Consider the following 22972-nt stretch of genomic DNA (forward strand, 5'->3'; position numbering starts at 1 on the left):
ATAAAGGGATGCTTCAATATCAATACCACTAACATGCCTTTCCTATATTCATGAATTATGTAAAATTTAATCCCAAACCATCCTGACCCAAAAGTCCATAAGAAATCAAGTGTGGATTATAAAAAAATTCTAAAGAACTTTTAGTAAATTTGAAATCGCCAAGCGTTTCTCAAATTAATATCAAAACGTGTGACTTTTCAACACTTTACATGACCATTTCTCACCTTAAATTAAAAGATTAGGCTTTTTGACATTCTTCCAAAAAGGTCATTTTCAAACTTAACCCCACCCCCCTTTCTTTGGGTGGAAAAAGTATAAACTTGGGTCACAACATCCTCCCCTTGCAAAATGTTTTGGATCCGCCACTGTTTATAAACAATGAAACATTACTGACATGGCATTCGGGAATATAAACACCTGAGTTCAAAATATCACTGTGTGATCGCCTATATTATCAAGAGCAAATATTTAAGCAAATCCTCCCGCTATGTACGTTTCGAGGTTTAAATCTAGGACGTAAGCACAGAAGGTAGGGATATATATTTCCATACATGAATTGTGTATTTCATTTGAAAAAATGCATGATGATTTAAGATATCTATACATATATGAAGTTGTTGGTATAACACCGGACAATGAATACATCTGACATTAATTGATGTCAATAAACGCTTGAAACTTGGTGTCAGCTACAGTGTAGTATATAAAATGACATATTAACGAAAGATCAGTAGAATCATCACCTGTTTACTGCATTATCCAATAGTTTACAAAATACTACGCGTCACCTAGTCTGTAACACAGATTCGGATGACTTACATATATTCATGAATAAACAATTTTAAAGTAAAAGGTTCTAAAATGTAAATGTTTTTCTCATTTAAGAATGATCTTTGATGAGTTAAACATTGAGACAGTCACGATTCATTTTTATTTATATTTCCTAACGAACTATTTGTAGCGGCGTAATGTTAATGTTGGGAATGGAGTTTCGGGTTGACGTAAACAAAACAGAATATCTTGGAAATGCGAATTCAATAGTCTATGTGATAAAAAAAAATCTCCCATGGTCTGTGCTCGGATATGATTATTATATCCTATATATATCCTGGATATAAAAAATTCCAATTCATTGCTTTAAATATATAGCATGGTATTATTTATATCATTCATTAAAATATCATGAATTTGAAATCGTGATATTAACAAATATTTATATCAGGAATCCAAATTCTTGAAAATCAAAATTTGATTCTTGATATAAAAAATTGAATATAAATACATGTATAAACAAATATTTACTCAATAGTTAAATGGCATACCACATTCTATATCAATAATTGAACTTATTGATATCAGCTACTTAATATCAAGGTTTTAAGATATCAATAAACGAATATAATGTATTTATATTTCAAGAATTCGATTTATCGATATCAATATTTAATATTAATAATTCGAATTTTCAATACCAATGATTATATCTCTATCCATAAATAGTCATCTGCTGTTACCCTACTCACGTGAACAAATGTAACTCACGGTGCGTTGATGAAAAATAGAACATCAGCGTGAATCCTTTTAAAAGTTCGTCGATCCTGAAAAATAAACGACAAGGGTTTGACAAGAATTCCATCAGTTTGTTCAGAAAAGAGGATCAGCTCAATAATTTTCCAATGAGAAATTAACAGCATCACGATTAGTTACGCCTAGTCGTGAATAAAGAATCTTCGTCACGTTCAAAATTTCCCAAACTTCGTTGCAGGCCGTCTCAATTTCACATGGAGTACGTAATCTGAAATGGCTTATTTGTCTCAAATATATATACTCGTATTAAATAACAATTTTAAGACATTCGTGGAAATATGACTTGGTGCGATACAAGATCAAATCTACTGAGAAGCCCTTTGGATTTCATCGGATTTAAACACATGACCCCAAGTGAAAAAATATTTTATTATATGCATATAATACCATTAATTATGGTCATAAAAGCGTTTGTTAGATGTCTCAGATTGCAAGGTCATCGCAATCTCGTCACAAAGTTCATTCGTTTTATAGGACAATGGGAAAGCTGAAGATTCTCTTCACTGCTCTGTCAGTGGCAGTGCTGGGATTGGCATATCATCTTTACACACCAATGCCACCGGAAGCGGAAGAACCTTACCAGCAGATGGCGTTTTTGGCAAAATTCAAATTAATTAGGACATTTGTAAGTAAATTCCTATACACTCTTATCTTCTTATCCTTTCCTTTCTATCGAAATTGTGTTTTTGACTTCAATACTTTCATTTACCTTCCCTGTACCTAAGCTTCTATTTCATCGCTTACAGACCGATCGATAAAGATATCATATTGCAATATGTGTTTTCTTATTATTTCCAGATCTCTGTCTTAGATAACTTAGGAGGGAACGGTTTAGGAGTGTTCAGAAAGTTAAGGTCCGCTAAACTTGACATTGATCCGGCCGACACTGTTACGGTACATTATCTTTCTTTTACTCTCACCTCATACTGGCAGAGATATTTACTTGTGATATTATCCTTCAATCGATATCAAAATAACCTGATGCACCACTCACACAAAGACCCTAATAGCCCTTTAGGTAATTTTTTAAAATTCAATTATTTATTTTAAGTAAAGTAAGATGATTACTGGAGTATTGTAGAATTGTTCAGCTTTTTGTGCCATACCAAGAACTGGTGTAAAAGCATAATAGCAATGCTAAAAATAGTCAAAATTCATAAACATAAAAGGTGAATAGTTGTGATTTTCTTCATTAGTCTGTGGACGACACATTTGATGGTGTAGATGTACGAGTATACAGACCCAAAAACCAAAAAAGTGACGAAATTCTTCCAGCACTCGTGTTCTATCATGGAGGAGGATGGGTGTTTGGGTCTAGAGGTACTCCGAATATTCATACATCTGTTTCATTGAATATTTCTGATATTACTGTGCCACGTGGTCTAAAGATGGTTTTGAACGTTGTTTATGTTCATTCGAGAACGTTTCAAGAGACGTCACCAGCTTTACATAAAATATCACGCACAAATTGATCTATGAATGACGCTTTCGGTCGTAGCATGTTTATCGTGACAATGCCTGATCCAACCTTTGAAATGTCCAGGGGTCCGTGATTGTCCAACTCTTAATTTTGTATTTAGTTATGAGATTGATCACTGTTCCTTTTCAATTTACAACTCGGTCGTTCCTGTTATCAAAAAGTTATGAAAATGACCAAGTAGTTACGATTGGGGTACATCTTGTATGGTGACATTGTCCAAGATTATTATTTTCAGATTCCCATGACCCTGTAATGAGAAGATTTGTTAGACAGAAGAGGATGGTTGTGGTCTCTGTTGAGTATGTACCTCTCCTATAACCTCAAAATAATTTAGTCTTTTTCTCATGAAAGATGAAGATAACGAACAGTAATCAATACTGCACAATTTAATTATATGGCACAACGTTTTATTGTTTATTCAGAAAATAAGTGATATCTCTTATTCAAAGTGATATCTTTTATTATAAACACATATCTCTTTAGAAAGAAAGAAAGAAAGATATCTCTTCAAAAAATATCTCTTTATCCCAAGAGAATTCACTCAATTTAGAGAGTTATTCTCTAAGAAAGGGACATGTTTTTCAACATTACTGATGTCTCTTTTACTTGAAAAGATGTCTTTATAAGAGTTTGAATGAAACATCTTTTAAAACAAGAGATATTTCTTCAAGCGTACACAAAAAAGCGATACAAGGTATCTCTCTAAATTAAAGAGATATATCTCTCTATTATTTTAATTATCGTACTATGCAAACAGAATCCCCCTCCCCATTAAGGCTAAAATCGTCCAAAGATTCAGAAATCGGTAAATCTAAACACAAATGTTACATGAATCCATGCTAAACTTAACATTATACTGCTAGTAAGTGAACAATTACTTATCATCGGTTATTCATTAAATAATTTTGCACCATTACGGAGGTCCTATGGAATTGTAGCCCTATCCCAAAACGTCAGCATGATAAAAATCGGATAGGGCTACATTATTGCAGCTAATATTTACCGTACAGCAAAAGTGCATTAGATGCTTAAAAATCTTCTTTTCTAATCATGATCATTAGAAAACATTCTAATCATGATCATTAGAAAACATTCTAATCATGATCATTAGAAAACAAACAAGATGGTTATATAAATATTGTATAATAAAAATCCATAAAAGGTTTGCGAACCTTCTGTATTCCTGAACAGCCAATGGACAAACTAGGTGCATATTTATAATGAAAATAGAGGTCTTTATTAAAATTCGTTCCTCTTGGTTGAGGTTTATGAATGATATAATGAAAATGCACTAAAATATTCAGTTATTATTTACTCATGAAAGTAGAGGGAAAAAGCAAATTGTAGTTGGAGGCATTTACCAAAATTGTGAAATTCATGGACTAAGGGTCATATGTTCAGACTCTAGAATTAGCCACTAGTATATAAGATCATGTAGTCAAAATGTATTAAATGTTTTAATATCTCCTCAAAGTGCATAAAGGTTTTAGGTTCCGGGATGGGGCTAAAAATGCGATGAAAATACAGTTATTTGAAATTGTACAGGTCTGATGATGCACTATCTATTGCTATTTACAAATAAAATAATCATCTTTTTAAATATTCTTGGCCGGAGTTTAGTAATTTAGAAATTTGAGCTTGTCATCAGTACCCCGAGCTTGTCGTAAGAGGCGACTAAATGGTGTGGTCCTTCAAGTGACATCGCAAAAACCGAGGACCCGTGTCACAGCAGGTGTGGTACCATAATGATCCCTCTCTGATCAAAGGACGTAAGCGTCGAGCACAGGCCTGAATTTTACAGCCCTTCACTGACAATGGTGACGTCTCCATATAAGTGAAAAATTATCGAGTGGGACGTTAAACAATATACAATCAATCATTGGCACAAAGGTTGCTTATGACGAGAATCTGAACTTTTTAACGATAAGAACATCCAGTCTACAGAGTTTTAAAGACGCATGCTTCCTCCATTTACAAACATTTCAAATTCATGTTCTACGTTGTGTGCTATTCATGTTCTAAGTTGTGTGCTATTACAATGACGGTTCAGGTCTAATGGGGTCTCTTCCTTTAAATATGTTGGTCTTTTCTCTATGTTTTGACGTCTGCACTGGGTAGGTACACGATATTAATAAATATTCAATAGTATAAAAATAGCATTGTCCACTGGACCTTTACCGCCTCCCTTCTGTATTTTTCTCCACTAAATTAATGTTAACAATTCTACTAAGTGGTGGATCTCTTACGTAGACTACTCCCCCTCCACTATCCATTCTACAAAGACACTTAAAAAAGTATACTGCCTGTTAGTCATGAGATCTTTAAGTCATTGTCAAACTTCATATCGTGTTGCATCTCCTTCTGTCAGACCGCTCTATCAAGGAGAATTGTTTTCATTATAATCTTTTATACTTCTGATTTATAGGTACCGATTATCTCCCGAATTTCCTTTCCCTGTTCCCATAGACGATTGTGTAACAGCGACGAGTCATTTTCTGCGTCACAGCAAGACTTATAGAGCTGATCCAAAGAGGATAGGTGTCATGGGTATATATTTTTTATCATCGTTTATAAATCCGATTCGTTGTCACTATATCACATGACTGTAGAGTGATAAACTATCTGTTTAAAATTGGGATACAGTTTCATTCACTACGAAAACATTTGACTTACGGCGCAACTTTCACTGCGCACGATTCAGATGTTTTATTGTAGCGGGCAGTATAATAGGGAACTTATACTGCCTCGCTAGTGACCTACCTTTTCTAGTGATGTTGCAGAGTCTCTCTCTCGATCACGCAAGTTAAGCAACGGCGAGCGTGATCAGCACCTGGCTGGGTGACCGCTACACGTTGGAAATTGGTGGCAGTGTAGTGACTTGTGTTTGGTGGACCTTCTTCAGGTAGAGTGTTTTCGGAGTCTGGGACTTCGTGTCTATGTGCGGTCGTGGTTTCATCCGAGGACGACGAATGCCCTTGGTGAAGAAGTGCCAAACATTCAGATAAAACTCACGCTAAGCTTCGAGACGAATCTTCCCTGAGCTGGGGGGAGTGTAGCGGACAGTATAAGAGGGAACTTATACTGCATCGCTAGTGAGCTAGCGATGTGATGGAGTCTCTCTCTTGATCACGCAAGTCAAGCAACGGCGAGCATGATTAGCACTTGGCTGGGTGACCGCTACACTTTACAATATTTCATTTATCTCATATTTTTTTAAATATCGCCACCCGAAAATTTTAATCCTAACAGATTTCCCCGACACATTTGTGTCAAACCATACCTTCATACCATTTGAACGAAAAACGTACAGCTTCAATAGAGTTTGCCTGCATATATATCCAATCTCGACATCGTCTGTTGTCATATGACGTTACGAACGGTGTTGGAGCAAAGTGAAGAGAAATAATGATCATTTTTACAATTTAGTTGTTGATATGGTCTCTGAAATTCGTTTGAAGTGAAAAAGTTAATGCATAATAAGAATTATCAATTAATAGTACTAGTAATTAGTTGAACAGACTGTTACTAAGTTTGTTTGTTTTCGAGTTGAATTTTTCATTGTATGTACAATTCTTTTATCTCTTTGACATTTCAACAGGTGACAGCGCTGGTGGAAATTTGGCTGCCGCAGTGGCACTGAGACTGCTGGGTCCTGATTTTGTCGACCTTCCAAAGATAAAAGTCCAGGTTCTAATTTATCCGGCTCTGCAGGCCTTCCAATTTCTATCCCCTGCCTACATTAAATACGCGGGAAATTCTGTTCCCGGGTTACTTAATGCTGAAACAATGTGCGAATTCTGGTTAAGATATGCCTATGGGCACGACTACATCAAAACGAATCATTTAGATTTGTTAGCTGGCAAACACCTTACGTCGGAATGGTTGAATTCAAAAGAAGCCAAATATTTAGATATCACAATTTTACCTGAAAAGTTACGCGGAAGTTACAGTGCTACCCCAGATTCTGTTAAGAACGAAACTTTATCGAAGTTGATAAAGCCTGTGTTTTTTAATCCTTCTTTTGCGCCTTTAATGGCAGATGATCAAAGTATACGTAGATTGCCAAACACGTACATATTGACTGCAGAATTTGATCCCTTACGTGATGATGGGTTTTATATGACAAAGAGATTACAAACGATGAGCAAAAAGGTAGAGCACAGACATTTTACTGGAATGGACCATGGATTCCTGTCTGTCCCGACCTATCAAAATGGTTTAAAAGCTGTTGTGGAAATTTGTGAATATCTTAATAAAGAGTTGTGATATATTTCGTTGGTTTTTTTTTATTCCAACCGGTATCCATATGAGATTAGGTCTTTAGGGAAGGGACTAAACATCATCAAAAATTCAAAGGTCCCTACATTCTTACAAAAATAACATAGGTTCGCAACGCTCACCCGAGTCACATTGGCCCTGCTTGTTCTTCATAAGAAGCTTTTAAAAAGCTTGCTTGTATTCTTTATTTCCACGAAAAAATTTGACCCTAAATCGTGACCCAGCCTACCCCGGCGATTTCACCGAACTTGAATCCACACATCCATTTAATATATTTTTTAAATCTAGGCAAGCTACTGACAAACAAGTTGATGGTACAGGGGTTTCAACAGTCTAAATTGAAGTTCGCAAATTATATGGTCTTTAAAACCATCTAGTTCGTCAATACAACCTCTCATTAGGTCAAATGCTGTCTGGCGTATTTCATATAGATTGTTAGGCTGTTCTTGGCACCGCACACTGATTTTGACTACGGATAACTCCGTTTACCTGATCAGGATATAGGGCTCATGGCGGGTGTGACCGGTCAACAGGGGATGCTTACTCCTCCTAGGCACCTGATCTCACCTCTGGTGTGTCCAGGGGTCGGTGTTTACCCAACTATATATTTTGCATTGCTTATAGGAGTTTTGAGATTGGTCACTGTTTGTTATCTTCACCTTTCATGGATGCTTCAATATCAATTTATTAGCATGGCCTTCCTACAGTTATGTATCATGTAAATTTTGATCTCTGATTTTAGCTCCTTCCTAACCACAAGCATTAATACCAAGATTTGAACAAATTAGAATTGATATACACTATGTCAGGGATATTTAACAACTGGTTTCATCTATTCCAGCCCAGTGGTTCTAGAAAAGATTTTCAAAAGCATTTTATGATCAAAAGTTGTGTCTTTCATCTGTTTGTAAGCTTTCCATCGACTTCTTAAGAGTAAATGGACAATTTCAACCAAACTTGGTAAAGCGTATCATTGAGTAAATGCAATCAAATTTTTTGAAATGAAGAACAACTACTGTTTTCTTTTGGAGATGAATCAGAAGTAGAAAAATAGGGCGGAGTGTTTGAAGAACCTTCTCGAACAATTACACCAGAAATATCGCAAGTTCTTTAAATATAAAGGACACAATTTGTCAATGATTATAAACGTTATTTGTTGGTATTTTTTAAATATACAGCTAAAGTATTCAAGAAATACGTCAGCTGGAAAGAAAAGATATATCACACAAACATATTGAGATGAAATGACCATGAAATCGGCATCTGTTGAATTTCACTCATCAGCCTAGCTCTCGCACTGCACCCGTTTGGTAAGCTTCTTTTGGAAAAAAGACCCGATCCTACTCTGGACTTGGAGCATCAGGGCGACACCTTCCGCCGCATCACCGAGGAAATGGGTGACTGAAGATTGTGTAATGCCCCCGTTTTTGGTCAGGCCACTGCATAGGCGGACGATGCTCCTTACCTCCCTCTCTGTGGAAGTCCTCCTACCATGCTATGTCATTGAAAAAATTAATTAATCGTTTTGACTCAAACCCATTTGTAAATTCAAAAACTACCATGGTGTTTCTAAGGGTCCTTACCTCCATCTGCACATCATCTAAGTCTTCTTCCAGAGAGGAGGCTGTCTGGGAGGTAGACGGAGGCACGTCCTCTATTGCCAGGGTATCCCGTGGGGCTGTTTTTGTTTCTGGTGTTTCTTCAGGTAAATCTGATGGGTTCTTCTGAAATGAATTTAAAAATAATCAAAATAGCTTTAGGAAGATAAAAAGGCAAAAAGACAGGTCCAATAAGATCAATGATGTAATGAACTCTATTTTACCCCTTCCGTCATGGTGTTGGTGATCACCTCCGAAAAGGGAATGACCATGTCCTGTCGATTCTGCATGTTGTAATACTTGTCTGCAGTTGACAGCTGGTGGCTCATATGAGCCGCCAGGGGGTCGCGGGCCCACGGATGACTCTTCCGAACCCCCGTTACGATCGACTTTCTCATGAGGGTTGCACTGACGTTAGATCCCCTTCCATGGACTGTCTGCCACAAAATGTTATGGCCTTGTGAATGCCACAAGTTGTCCAGGGAACAAGATCGGAAGAGTGGTTCTTCACGCCAACAAAGATGGATGAATCATTATTTTTCACAGTGCTGTACTTGGACAGTGTCCTCACCAGGTGGTTGTATGATTGTATGTAGGTCCAGATAGAGTCTGGGAGCGCCACAAAAGCTTGTGCTTTGAAATCTGAAAACAAACACATGAATATAGTATCAAATATGCAATTTTGGTAAATTAAGTTTTGACATAAAATATCAACTTCCTGTGAGAAGAGCTCCCTTTGGTCGGATCTTCGCCCGGTCTAAAACGGCAGGAGTGATTGCCTTTATGATTCCTGGCCTTTGTCCTACTTTGAGCAGGGAGGGATCTTTATCGTGCCACACCTGCTGATTTTGACTGCGGATAACTCCGTTTACCTGATCAGGATATGGGGCTCACGGCGGGTGTGACCGGTCGACAGGGGATGCTTACTCCTCCTAGGCACCTGATCCCACCTCTGGTGTGTCCAGGGGTCCGTGTTTGCCCAACTATCTATTTTGTATTGCTTGTAGGAGTTATGAGATTGATCACTGTTCCTTATCTTCACCTTGCATAAAGTTTTATTTTTTCCTGAATTCTGTTTAATGTTGCCAAACACGCTCATTTTCTCTCTGTAGAATAATGCTCAGATTTGTCCAACATTATAAAATCTTATATAGTGGAATCTACATATACTTTTGTTTTATATATTTAAAAAAATATACCTTAAAAGTGAGCTAGGTTTCTTCTTATCGAGCTTTCATAGATTGAATGTTTTATTTCTCAAATTGTTGATATTTTTTATATTCGCTTAAAGAGCTCCAACAAGTTCCACCTCTATAACTGTTATACAAGTTCCACCTCTATAACTGTTATACAAGTTCCACCTCTATAACTATTATACAAGTTCCACCTCTATAACTGTAATACAAGTTCCACCTCTATAACTGTAATACAAGTTCCACCTCTATAACTGTTATACAAGTTCCACCTCTATAACTGTTATACATTTCTCTTATTTGTTGTTCATGTACTACAATATTAACTGTCATGTCTTCATTTGAAGACATAAATGAAGACATATATCATTATTTCTGAATAAGTAACTTTTACATATTGCTAGTTTTCTTTCATAGTAAATAGATTTGGTAATAACATTCATTGGTTACTTATTCAAGGGAAAAACATTATCATGCAATCAAAATACTTTTCAATTTTTCCAATTTGTTTTTACAACCAAACCTGGGTTCTCTCTTCCAACAATAAAAACTGGGCGCCACCAGATAACTGAAAAATTGTTGAGTGTGACGGAAAACAACAATCAATCAACCAAACCTGAAATAAATCCGCTTGTTTGTGCCAATAGAAGTGTAGCATAACAATTGTTGTACAAAACATTGAAAACATCCATGATTAAACATTGAATGTTTAAGGCAGTCTTCACGAAAACTCAGTGGTCCGAAGACCGAGGCCAGTGAATTTTAAGGTCGGGTCAGTAAAAATTAAAGATCAGGAAGTCCGATGGGCTTGTAGACTTTTTGTAAGTCACATTAAATATAATGTTGGATTTCGATATTCTAAACGTCCTATTTGCTTAAATTTACTATCAAAATAAAAAAAAAATTAAAAAAAATAGCACATAAAGTAAGTGTTTGGACATCGTGGTTTGTTTATTTCGTAAAGAACGATAACTATACTTGTCATTGTCAAGATAACTTGTACGTTGATCATGTGAATATTAAACGAACAACTTGTTGAAACAACAATAATGGCCACGTTCTGTATCACACAGCACACCGGTAATTGCTGCTTTATTGCATTGTCCAATTAAAATGAACTTCGTCAAGTGCATGCAGTTATCTCTGATTATATGCAATTTGTATAGTTTATAGAATTAATCATTTACATTTGATGTTAGTAGAGTAGGCTACTTTGATGTTGGAAGAGAAGGCTACTACCTAAGGTGTAATCTGGCTGTTTCCATGTTTGTGAAAAATACATGAAGTTGTAGTCTTGTTGTTTGCAGGTGAAGAGAGAAAATACTGTGTACGGTGTTGCTTTTCTGGAATCGACAGAAAGGATGTCTTAGGGTGGATATGAATACGAGTAATAACCATAGTTTCAGTAAATTAGTTGTACAATTTTACAATGCATTCCATAATGTATGTGATAAACATATGAAAATTTAAGGGGCCAGTAAATTTCACTGTGGGCCAGTAAATTCAGACAGTTCACTGGTCCGACTGGCCAGCAAGTTTTAAATGTTTTCGTGAAGACTGATAAGGACTTCAATGTGTAACTGTTTCTATTGAACAAAGTTCAACTACCACGAGTACTTTCAGTGCTTTGATTTTTCTTCCGGTCCTAACTGTCTTGATATCAACGCTGTAGTCGAGCAGATCAATAATAATACATTGCACTTCACGTTTAGATCGGCACGAACACTTTGTCGTTATTAGTTCAGGGACAGATATAACAAGTTGAAATTTACTACCTCGTCCAAGGACGATAACGATAGGGATCGCTGTTGTAACATGGACGGGGAGAAGAAGGATGTTGTTGTAGTGGGTGGAGGCCTTAGTGGTGAGTTTATTGATTTTTCTTGCGTAACAAATGAACTCGAACAAGATTCAGAATGCTGTGTCAATTGTGAATTTTCTGAAGGATTTTCGGAAATCCGTGTATAATGCATATATCAGTATAAATGTATATAATTTTCAACATAAACACTCCTACTCGTTGAGTACTTCAAAGTACATGCATGAATCATTAAAAAAAACATCATCTGCTTAAAAAACGCGCAGTTATTTGTGCACAATATCATGTTTTAAGTTAATTGAAGTTATTCTAATTGTAAAAGCCTGACCTGACCCCGATTAGTGTAAATAGATTGAGATTTTTACTTTCACATCAGTACATGCGTGATGCCATTCCAAACATTATGATAAGACATTAAAATTTGCTGACTCTCGCTCGTTGTGTCTCTCCGTCAAATTTTGCGCTCTGTCTGGCAACCGTTTCTTATCGCGATTTTGAGAAGTTAAGTCAGAGACTACTGCTCAATGTCTCGCCATAGTAAACGGGTCATTATCATTGTCATTGCTACGTGCATATCTAGAAGGTCGTTATCGTCTTGCACGATTCTAATGAAGGAAAATCGATCAGGTGATGGGGATACGTCCGTCTCTTCAGCTCAATTAAGCCTTTTCAATTGTCACCGTCAGGTCCAAAGCTTTCTCGACTAATACAGATTTTATTATGGTAGAACAATTCTTGAATCAAAGTAGAATGATTGATGCTCGTAAATGTGTAATATTGAACAATCCTCAGAGACATTGTCTGGAATCAATGACATTTTTTCACTCAAAATATGAAAAATATTCTAAACATTTTCTAATCTGAGTCTGAATATCAATTAATACATATAACACAAAAAATATGATATGCTTAAATATATACGGTACATGTACATATGGATCTTTGCGTCAAATTTTAATCTTTTATTATATTTACTGAGGCTCAACAAACTACCGAGTATTTTCAAAATATTTCTATAGCAGAGATTTTGTGATCCTGATTACCAAGAAGGAGTAACCTAGATTTCAGAACTCCTAAATTCATTGTCAGTCAGTCGAAAATTGATTGATCGATTGAATATTGTTTCACGTCCACTCGAGATTTTTTCACTCGTTTGGAGACGTCACAATCGCCGTTGAAGGTGCAACACTCGGCGCTTACGGCATTTGAGCAGGGAGGGATCTTTTATCGAGCCACACCTGCTGTGACACGGGGCCTCGACTTTTGAGGTTTCATCCGAAGGACCGCCCCATGTAGTCGTCTCTTACGACAAGCAAGGGATACTGAGGACCTATTCTAACCCGGATCCCCACGGGATCAGTTGAAAACAAAACAGACAAATTCAGAATACACCGTATATAGAAATCGAGAGTTGTATAGATTTTATACGCTCCTGTCACGAAAATAAAGTCACATTTGTCGGAATTCATTTACCTTTATAATATGTTACACTATAATAATGATGAACGCAGAGAATATTTACATTTCCAACTATAGAATTGTAAAGTACTTTGAAATGTAATTGTCATGCTTGATGTATGCCCAAAACTATGACAAGTGACAACTTGTGGTACCTTAAATGAAAGGAATCTAGTGGAATGGTTGGCGTGGTAAGAAAAATTAGCACTATGGCACACATGTAGATAAATTCGAAGAGTGTGGGATTGTCGGTCTTGCTGAACATGCAACGTATTATAGACCGGAACGGACCAGGGTCTCGGTGTACGGCCATCCTCCGGCGTCACAGAGTAAATAAACGTAGACCGAGGCTCTGTCATGTGACAATGTCAATTTCGAACACTGTTAATTCAAATTATTTCTAAATCTACTATTATAGCATGATGTCCAACATTACATTGATTTATCAAAAATACTAATTTTTAATATATTGTTTATTTCATTACTGTAGGTTTAGCGGCCGCCAAACTTCTACAAGAGTCCGGTTTGGACGTGCTAGTACTGGAAGCACGTGACCGAGTAGGGGGCAGGACCTTGACAGAACATGTCAGTAAAACATATATCATAGCAGGTGGTTTATCGAGAATTTGGTTTCAAAATATCTAGAATAAATACAATATACCTTACAAGATTAATTTCATAATCGTCTTTTTCTGACAATGCTGTGTAGTTGCATAGCTGTAGGAAGTACATGTAGGTTCCTAAAATTGTACCTTTTCTGTTAAACTATTCAATTTCAATTCAGTTAATGAGGTACAATACCATATTTACATGTATGTAATATGATATTTCAAAGGACAAGATGCTAATGAAATGCTGTACATGTATGTTCAAGTTAAGAGTCAATCAAGACGATGTCATTGATTTTTTTTTTTATATGTACATATTTTTCTCAGCTTTCCTATATCATTCGAAGACATTAATTCACAAAGTTTTATGAGGTTTGGTTTTGAACAGAAATAGACAACTCTAATAAATCCTATTTTATCTTACATAGAACTCTAGCGTGAACTACGTTGATTTGGGCGGGGCATATGTTGGCCCTACTCAGGATAGACTTCTTCGATTGGCGGATGAATTTGGAATCAAAACCTGCTTGACCAATGAGGTCGAAGATCTTTTATTTTACACAAGGGTTAGTATCATTTTATGATAAATTAAACTTTGTCGCTTAATATAATGCGTTACACACCGTACATGTAAGTAACTATGAGCACTTTATTATAATTTAAATGTTTAACCTAGTGATAATGATTTATTCTGATAGAATTATGAGTTTCTTTAAGCAATCATTACCTATTTGAATGTACCATGTGTACACGACTGGGATTTATATTCCGATCTTTCCGCTCACAAAACAAGGTGTAAGAAAATGACAGTGAATTATTAAAATAGAAATTATCCTGATTATGGCAATTTGAATTTAAAACTGTAGGTTTGATATTATATTTTGAAGTCATCAATTTGTATTCCTTTTAGGGGTTATGAGATTGATCACTGTTTGTTATCTTCGCCTTCTTAAGTCAACCACATTCAATCAAGCTTTTCATATTTTAGGGAAGAGCCAAACGTTACAGTGGCGCCTTCTCGCCAGCGAGTGGCCTTTTGGAGCACTTGGACATGAATAACCTTTTCAGACTTATAGATAAAATGGGTGACGAGGTATGTCGTTCATTTAAGAATCAACAAATCAAAAGTTATACGATAATGCAATGTACCGTATACTGAGTAATGCATTGAACTTTTGAAAAAAGTATTTGTAAGAAAAATGAATTTACAAAAATCCCTTCACAAGATTCCTCCTGAAGCACCATGGAAGGCACCCCACGCCGAAGAATGGGATAGAATGACCATGCAGCAGTTTCTAGACAAACATGTCTGGACAAAGTAAGTTTTCCCCGCATTTTACTGATTGTCAGCCGTTACCGCGGAGGAGTCTCAGATATCCATCTCTGCGATTCAAAAGGTGCAGCCACACTCCTCTGCTTATATACCAATTTCACAACATACACATTTAATAAGTAAGAAGTGAGCCCCTAACTCTACCATGAAAGGCAACAGCAAATTTAAACAATGTCTATTATTCTGCGATGTCACTAGTTTCTTCACTACATCATTCTTTCACGACGGCCGAAAGTATGTCACTTTTGGACGTTCACACACCTTGGGGCTTTCTGATTTTTATTTTTTTTTACTTGGATGACAGCCAATGTTCCTACAACGACACTTGCTGCAAACAAGCAACTGAAAATGATTAGAATAACAAGAGTTACAACACCTTTAAAAGGAGAACATGTGTCTGTATCCTATCCGAATTTTAGAGCACACAGCACCGAGTCTAAAGCTTGACCCCATACCTTAACGAAGAACATCTCACAGACTCGCAGCCATTTTGTTTTAAATACCATGCAGCCTGCCCGTTGTTACAGAAACTTGTGGTTACAACTTTAATTAATGCAGTAATGAGGTTTATTATTTGGATTTATTTTAGAAACATCCATCGCTTCGGTAAAAGTTTCATCAATGTGAACGTGACGTCGGAGCCTTACGAAGTCTCGGTCCTTTGGTTCATGTGGTATATCAAATGTTGTGGTGGACAAAAGCGAATATTCTCAACAACAAACGGCGGACAGGTGCGTGTCCGTAAAACTCCAATATCACTGTTATCTTTAATAGATGTTTGTTTTGTCGTTTAAAGGATTCATTCAATGGCATGGACAACGATAAATAGCGCTTGCATTAAAAGATATCTTAGTTTATACATGTATATCTTTGCAAAGCTGTTCTGATTTTCGGTTGCATGTGTACTTTTTTCTTACAAGCATGGCATATCACATACCTACATATTCTGTATACAGCCTTATTTTCGCTATTGTGTCATTTTCGTCAAATGAAAAAAAGACCTGCAGTGACTATAAAAACCTAACTCTGTATAGTATTGAAATAAAACCGTAAATTCCTAACTTTGTAAAGTGAAACTGTATTTAGACAAGAAACTGTAAATTCCTAACTTTGTAAAGTGAAACCGTATTTGGACAAGAAACCGAAAATTCCTAATTTTGTAAAGTGAAACCGTATTTAGACAAGAAACCGTAAATTCCTAACTTTGTAAAGTGAAACTGTATTTAGACAAGAAACCGTAAATTCCAAACTTTGTAAAGTGAAACCGTATTTAGACAAGAAACCATAAATTCCTAACTTTGTAAAGTGAAACCGTATTTAGACAAGAAACCGTAAATTCTAAACTTTGTAAAGTGAAGCTGTATTTAGGCATAACCCGTAAATTCCTAACTTTGTAAAGTGAAACCGTATTTAGACAAGAAACCGTAAATTCCTAACTTTGTAAAGTGAAACTGTATTTAGACAAGAAACCGTAAATTCCTAACTTTGTAAAGTGAAACCGTATTTAGACAAGAAACCGTAAATTCCTAACTTTGTAAAGTGAAACCGTATTTAGACAAGAAACCGTAAATTCCTAACTTTGTAAAGTGAAACCGTATTTAGACAAGAAACCGTAAATTCCTAACTTTGTAAAGTGAAACCGTATTTAGACAAGAAACCGTAAATTCTAAACTTTGTAAAATGAAACTGTATTTAGGCATAAACCCGTAAATTCCTAACTTTGTAAAGTGAAACTGTATATAGACAAGAAACCGTAAATTCCAAACTTTGTAAAGTGAAACCGTATTTAGACAAGAAACCGTAAACTCCAAACTTTGTAAAGTGAAACTGTATTTAGACAAGATCTGCAGACAGAATATGGAGAAACATGTAAAATGTTTCAACTGTAACTTCACTAGTATCAGTTTGCTATAGTCAGCTTTTGCGATGTTGTTTTTTACAATGAGTTTGGTTGAATGCTGTTTTGACGTTTGGTGTGTACTTCAGCTTTTGCTTTCGTTACATTAACGCTAAACACTGATCGGATACTAATCATATACCTCCACAAAGCTGCAGTAGATTTAATCTACATAGTATAGTAACTACCGTGGTAGTACAAAAATAGTACTTTATCATATTTTTTTTATTTTACAAGTGCCTCTTCTTCCCTGCACTTGATACACTTTGTATTATCAGATAAACTCCTCACATTGCTCTAAATCATAACCAGATAACTCTGCGTGTTAAAAGAAACTGCACCCTTATCATCGTTAGATGTATTTTATACAAGGTCATACGGTGTAACAATGCGGGACGTCTTCTTACACGTTCTGTCGACAATGTCAATTTCACAAGGACAGACAGATATTGTATTATCAGCTGCTATCACGTGTTTATCTGTACTACCTGCATAGGTAGAGAAGACACGTTATATCGCTTCGTTGTAAATTAAGAAAATAATTTAAAAAACCAACAACAAAAAACCCCAGGGTATCCCCGATACCACTGCCATGTAAAAGTGCCTCAGCATTACCCTTTCTATCTATTGAAAACCTTCGACAACCTATTTTTGCATTTGAGTCTGCTTTGTGTTTATCAAGAATTACCTTTCATTATATAGATATCAATTTATCATTTCTTGAAGAAAATTAATCAAAGTACTGAATGAATGTGATCACAAAATATATGTGTCCATCCCGGATTAACACTTTATTCGATGTCATATCGAGATATATATAAATCCATTATTTTCCCTACATCTTCAACCTTTTAGTAAAACGTATGGACGCCATTCAAGTCTAGATGTCTATGAAAAAGATCCTAGACATAGAGAGCCAGCAGGGTTATCAAACATGATAGGATGGTTTTTTTTAAACACGGCATTTATTCCCAAATTCTACCACTGTTATTGCAGTGATCAAAGGAATACCGCGGTCATTATTCTAAGATATACCTTCATACGTCTTAACTTATTATGAGAAAATTGATACACATCTTGTACTTCGAGTTTTGCTAATATGCAACAATAAAGTCGACGACTGATAATTCCATTTTATAATCATAACAATTAATCAATATATGTTGTAAAACAAATTCAAAAATAGCTGAAGAACATTTGTCATTCAGTATAAACTAATTGTCTGCATTCCGAGAGCGATAGATATGTAAACATGACGATGCATCTTTAGATTTAAAATTTCAAAACAACATTTCTCTACCTCGGAAGTTATCCTGCAACATACACGAACACACGATTATTATTTCTCAATTTTTATGCATGTTATTGATAAGGAATCACGTTAAAAATGATTTCCCATTTTTCTAACACAACCTCAATAGAACAATCTAATTAAAATCAGACTTCTTAGATCCGCGCCGTATACTCTGCGTTTGTGAGCGTATGTTAGGATCTAATTTTAATTAGATTGCAATTAGAGGTACCACAAATAGATCAGCCGCTGCAGCGACCGATGATGAAATGTGGTTTTGCTTCATTCCAATAATGACAGCCAACCCACACCTCATTGTTTAAATGGCGTCCACAAATTTTGCCATACCTGAAACTGATTTTGATCTGGAACTTTAAAACAAGAAATCGATGCATATTAACAGTTTTCAAGCACCCTACTCTGACCATCTCGTATCTTGTATGAAGATCAAACTATATACACCTGATCCCACTTTTGGTATATCCAGGGGTCCGTGTTTGCCCAACTCTTTTATTTTGTATAGCTTATAGGAGTTGTGAGATTGATCACTGTTCGTTATCTTAACCTTTCATACATGTACCCTTTATGTGATCAAACAAATCCCGTCAAGTAGTGCTCACAATGTTGTCCATCTGATCACTAGATTTTACCTTCATCCTGAAATCAGTTGTAAAGTTGTATTTGTAATTTTCCTCGTAGTCCGAAATATAGAACATCTGAATGCTGGAAAACGTTAGCTATTTCCGACGAGGCACAGTGCATGTCAACAACATCAACGCACGCGCGTGCATACCTGGTACACAAACAAATGACCAGATACATTAACAACAGACAATACGATATATATAAAGTGGACAACCCAATACACCAACCTGGTGCATAAACAGAAGGCATGGTACACAAACAGACGACCCGATACACAAACAGACGACCCGGTACACAAACAGACGACCCGATACACAAACAGACGACCCGATACACAAACAGACGACCCGATACATAAACAGACGACCCGATACACAAACAGATGACTCAATACACAAACAGACGACCCGATACACAAACAGACGACCCGATACACAAACAGACGACCCGGTTCATAAACAGACGACCCGATACACAAACAGACGACCCGATACACCAACAGACGACCCGGTACACAACAGATGACCCGGACCCGGTACACAAACAGACGACCCGGTACACCAACAGATGCCCCGGTACACAAACAGACGACCCGATACACAAACAGACGACCCGATACACAGACGACCCGGTACACAAACAGCTGACGACCCGATATACAAACAGATGACCCGATACACAGACAGACGACCCAATTCACAAATATTTCCTTTAACTTTGTTGCAAGGAATTGCAAAGAACAATTTTTTGGAGAAATATTTTTAACAGGGGATGCTTACTCCTCCTAGGCACCTGATCCCACCTCTGGTGTGTCCAGGGGTCCGTGTTTGCCCAACTATCTATTTTTGTATTGCTTATAGGAGTTATGAGATTGATCACTGTTCGTTATCTTCACCTTGCATACATAATTCTTAAAAGTATTAGTGCGTTACTATTAGGCTAGGTGTGGATAAATATGTACAGAATGTGGCTTTTTCTCCTCAGAGAATGCATGAAAGTAGCACAGCAGTTTGTGAATGTCAATGTGTCAGCAGAAGCATATGAAGTGTCGCTATTATGGTTCCTGTTTTACATTAAGCTTTGTGGGGGTTCAGAACGCATTAATGCTTCGGAAAATGGAGCGCAGTTGCTTATGTGTAAATGTGTTGTCAGTGTATCTATTTCAGTTTCATAATATTTACCACCAGAATGTGAATATAATGATTTTAAAAACGTATGTTTTAGGAAAGAAAGTTTATTGGGGGCTCTCAACAAATCAGTGAAAAACTTGCTGAAAAACTGGGCAAAGGTATAGTATAGAACTTATCAAAAATAAACATCTAGTTTCACTAATATATGGGGGGAAATTGAAATGTTCATCTTCACTTTGTACAGAGCGAGTGCTGTTAAGTCGGCCAGTATGCCACATAAGTCAAACGACCAATGACGTCACTATTTCGGATACAAACGGAAATAGCTATAGGGTATGTCAAACTCTTATGAAAATGTTTGCAATTCGTGGTAAGTAAATTTATCGTCGCATTTACACAAATTGCTTTGTAGCATCAGCTCCTTTCTCGACGCAAATGTCCATGAATTTGTGTTACAACTTACACGTAATCAAAGACTCCATTAAAGAAGTGTTTGAAACAAACACAACAACGAGTGTTTCGAAAATGTCATAATCTTTTCCTTCATTTAGGCAAAACATGTTATCATTGCAACGCCATTACCATTACAAAGTAAGATTACATATGATCCTCCCTTGCCCAGTTTGAGGAATCAATTGATTCAACGACTTCCTATGGGCTCTGTCATCAAGACATTCTGCTATTACAAGACTTCTTTTTGGAGAGAAAAGGGTAAGTTTGTGGGAATTAAGCTGGAAACTGTTTGAATGAATAAAGTGATTTTTCTCTATAAGATAAATGATAAAAGAATATGTTTGACCCATGAAGGTTTCTGTGGATCCACTGCCATAGATGATGACGATGCTATTGTTGAATTTACCTTGGACGATACTAAATATGACGGAAGCCATCCAGCATTAATGGGGTTAGTGATATAAAACTACGATCGAGCTGTTGTTTCTTTTTGGGAGGGAGATGCTCATTAACAGCCTGTATTTTCTTCAGATTCATACTGGCTGATAGGGCAAGGAGTTATGTTACCATGACAAAAGAAGAAAGAAAAGAGAGAATATGTCAAATGTATGCCAAAGTGTTCCAATCAGACGAGGCATTACATGTAAGATTTACAGTGTTTACATCTGTTTTGTCTATTTTAAAAATGATAAGTAAATCGGAACACTATTCATCTTCCTGGGAACGCCCATCGTCGCAAACCTCGCCTATTTTTTCAATTCACATTACGTCATAGTGAGGTAGGCTAGTTACATGCACTACCGGACTCGGTCAGTGCGACTGGCAGACGACGGGGGACGCCTTGTCGTCAAAGAACTAGATTCTGTCAAAGGAGACTGACGTGTATTTACACTCAAACCCTTCAGTACGTTTTAACACATGCTTTATATACACGTTTTAGATATGCATATAGAGCACATGCGTCAAAGATATATATTTTGACAAATCTTGAAGACGTATAGACATTTGTTCAGTGTATACTAAGGTACTATAGGGTACTTTTGTGGGCGTTTAGGTGGCCCCTGAGTATTGATTTGGTGACCCCAATTTTCTAAGTTGTCTACTAATTTTAGCCTATACATTATGAAGAGAAGAACTGGTTAGGGGAGCAGTGGTCAGGGGGATGTTATACAACCATGATGCCCCCAGGATTCCTGACCAACTTTGGCAAGTAAGTATCAGCTAAACTTTTATGTATCATATAGGATGAATACTTTAAAAAGTAAAGATCAGCTAGAAAGGTACCGAACCCAAACATGAGATTTTTTAAAAATTAGATCCATTACTTAAACACATAACTACCTGTTCAGAAAAATAAGCGTGTTTTACGGATAATTGCTATGCTTTTTGTAGAGAATTAAGAAAACCTGTGGGTAATTTATATTTTGCGGGGACAGAAACCGCCACCCAATGGTCTGGTTATATGGAAGGGGCTGTCCAAGCAGGGGAAAGAGCGGCCAGGGAGGTTTGTTGGGAAATGCCTGGGATGAATTCAAAGACTTCAATTTCGAACCGGTTTCATTCTATCACGAACTTCTTGTAAAATTAGATTTTCCATTCCAATCAACAACAAAAAAAAAAGAACTATATGTGAGAGACAATGTTCCACCTGTTTTATCAAATATTACATGTTTTTAACTTTTCCGTTGCAGATTTTACATACCTTGGGTAAAATAACCGAAAATGAAATCTGGCAAGATGAAAAAGAAAATATGGTAAATATTTTTAGTATGATTTGAACATTTTGGTCATTATGGATATTTGCTAAAGATGTTTGAAACATATTTTTTTTTATAAATTGCAGGTTGTGAAAGCTAAACCGTTTGAGAGTACATTTCTTGAGAGAAATTTGCCATCTGTCGGTGGTTTTCTAAAACTTGTTTCCTTGGCATCAATAGTTGCTGGCGGTACAGGTGTCTGTTTTTATTTGAAAAAGCGTTAGTTTATCCTTCACTAGTGTGTGTATAGTTTGAGTTGACTTTGAATGTGAACATATTTCATGACATTCATATTCCAGTGAACATTTTGTTTTCATATGCCATATTTAACCAAAGATTGTATATACTACATGCAACACAAGAAGATTTTAATAGCAGCTAACAAAATTGTGTCATATAAAAGAACAGGTTAGTTGTTTTAAAATAAATACATTATCATAGTGAA

At 36.3% G+C, this 22972-nt stretch overlaps 3 protein-coding genes across 7 annotated transcripts; 2 read left to right on the forward strand and 1 right to left on the reverse strand.

Annotated features, from left to right (window-relative positions):
• Positions 1-396: 396 nt before the first annotated feature.
• Positions 397-7337, forward strand: LOC125658505 (arylacetamide deacetylase-like). The gene is made up of 7 exons (XM_048889781.2): positions 397-529; positions 2062-2212; positions 2386-2481; positions 2784-2907; positions 3303-3366; positions 5493-5614; positions 6666-7337. Exons 2-7 carry the CDS (start codon positions 2066-2068, stop codon positions 7331-7333), a joined length of 1221 nt encoding a protein of 406 aa, XP_048745738.2. The 5' UTR covers positions 397-529; positions 2062-2065; the 3' UTR covers positions 7334-7337.
• A 1026-nt stretch (positions 7338-8363) lies between these two features.
• Positions 8364-12002, reverse strand: LOC125658340 (uncharacterized). 5 transcript variants are annotated; one of them, XM_048889574.2, is made up of 5 exons: positions 11695-11980; positions 10409-10855; positions 9168-10252; positions 8929-9066; positions 8364-8840 (listed from the first exon to the last, which is right to left on the reverse strand). In XM_048889574.2, exons 3-5 carry the CDS (start codon positions 9339-9341, stop codon positions 8631-8633), a joined length of 522 nt encoding a protein of 173 aa, XP_048745531.1. In that variant the 5' UTR covers positions 9342-10252; positions 10409-10855; positions 11695-11980; the 3' UTR covers positions 8364-8630. The 5 variants fall into 5 exon arrangements, with proteins under 5 accessions (XP_048745531.1, XP_056004231.1, XP_048745529.1 ...); XM_056148256.1 differs by having other exon boundaries at positions 8475-8840; positions 8929-9069; positions 11695-12002; XM_048889572.2 differs by having other exon boundaries at positions 8475-8840; positions 8929-9069; positions 9168-10049; positions 10753-10855; positions 11695-11972.
• On the forward strand, positions 11862-22972 carry LOC125658339 (amine oxidase [flavin-containing]-like). Its single transcript, XM_048889571.2, has 15 exons — positions 11862-12000; positions 13904-13998; positions 14450-14587; positions 15010-15114; positions 15248-15339; positions 15944-16085; positions 20412-20475; positions 20562-20650; positions 20869-21028; positions 21125-21221; positions 21302-21413; positions 21883-21980; positions 22163-22274; positions 22462-22524; positions 22614-22972. Exons 1-15 carry the CDS (start codon positions 11952-11954, stop codon positions 22749-22751), a joined length of 1554 nt encoding a protein of 517 aa, XP_048745528.2. The 5' UTR covers positions 11862-11951; the 3' UTR covers positions 22752-22972.

The sequence above is a fragment of the Ostrea edulis genome, chromosome 9, assembly GCF_947568905.1.
Source record: "Ostrea edulis chromosome 9, xbOstEdul1.1, whole genome shotgun sequence".
NCBI classification, from domain to species: domain Eukaryota; kingdom Metazoa; phylum Mollusca; class Bivalvia; order Ostreida; family Ostreidae; genus Ostrea; species Ostrea edulis.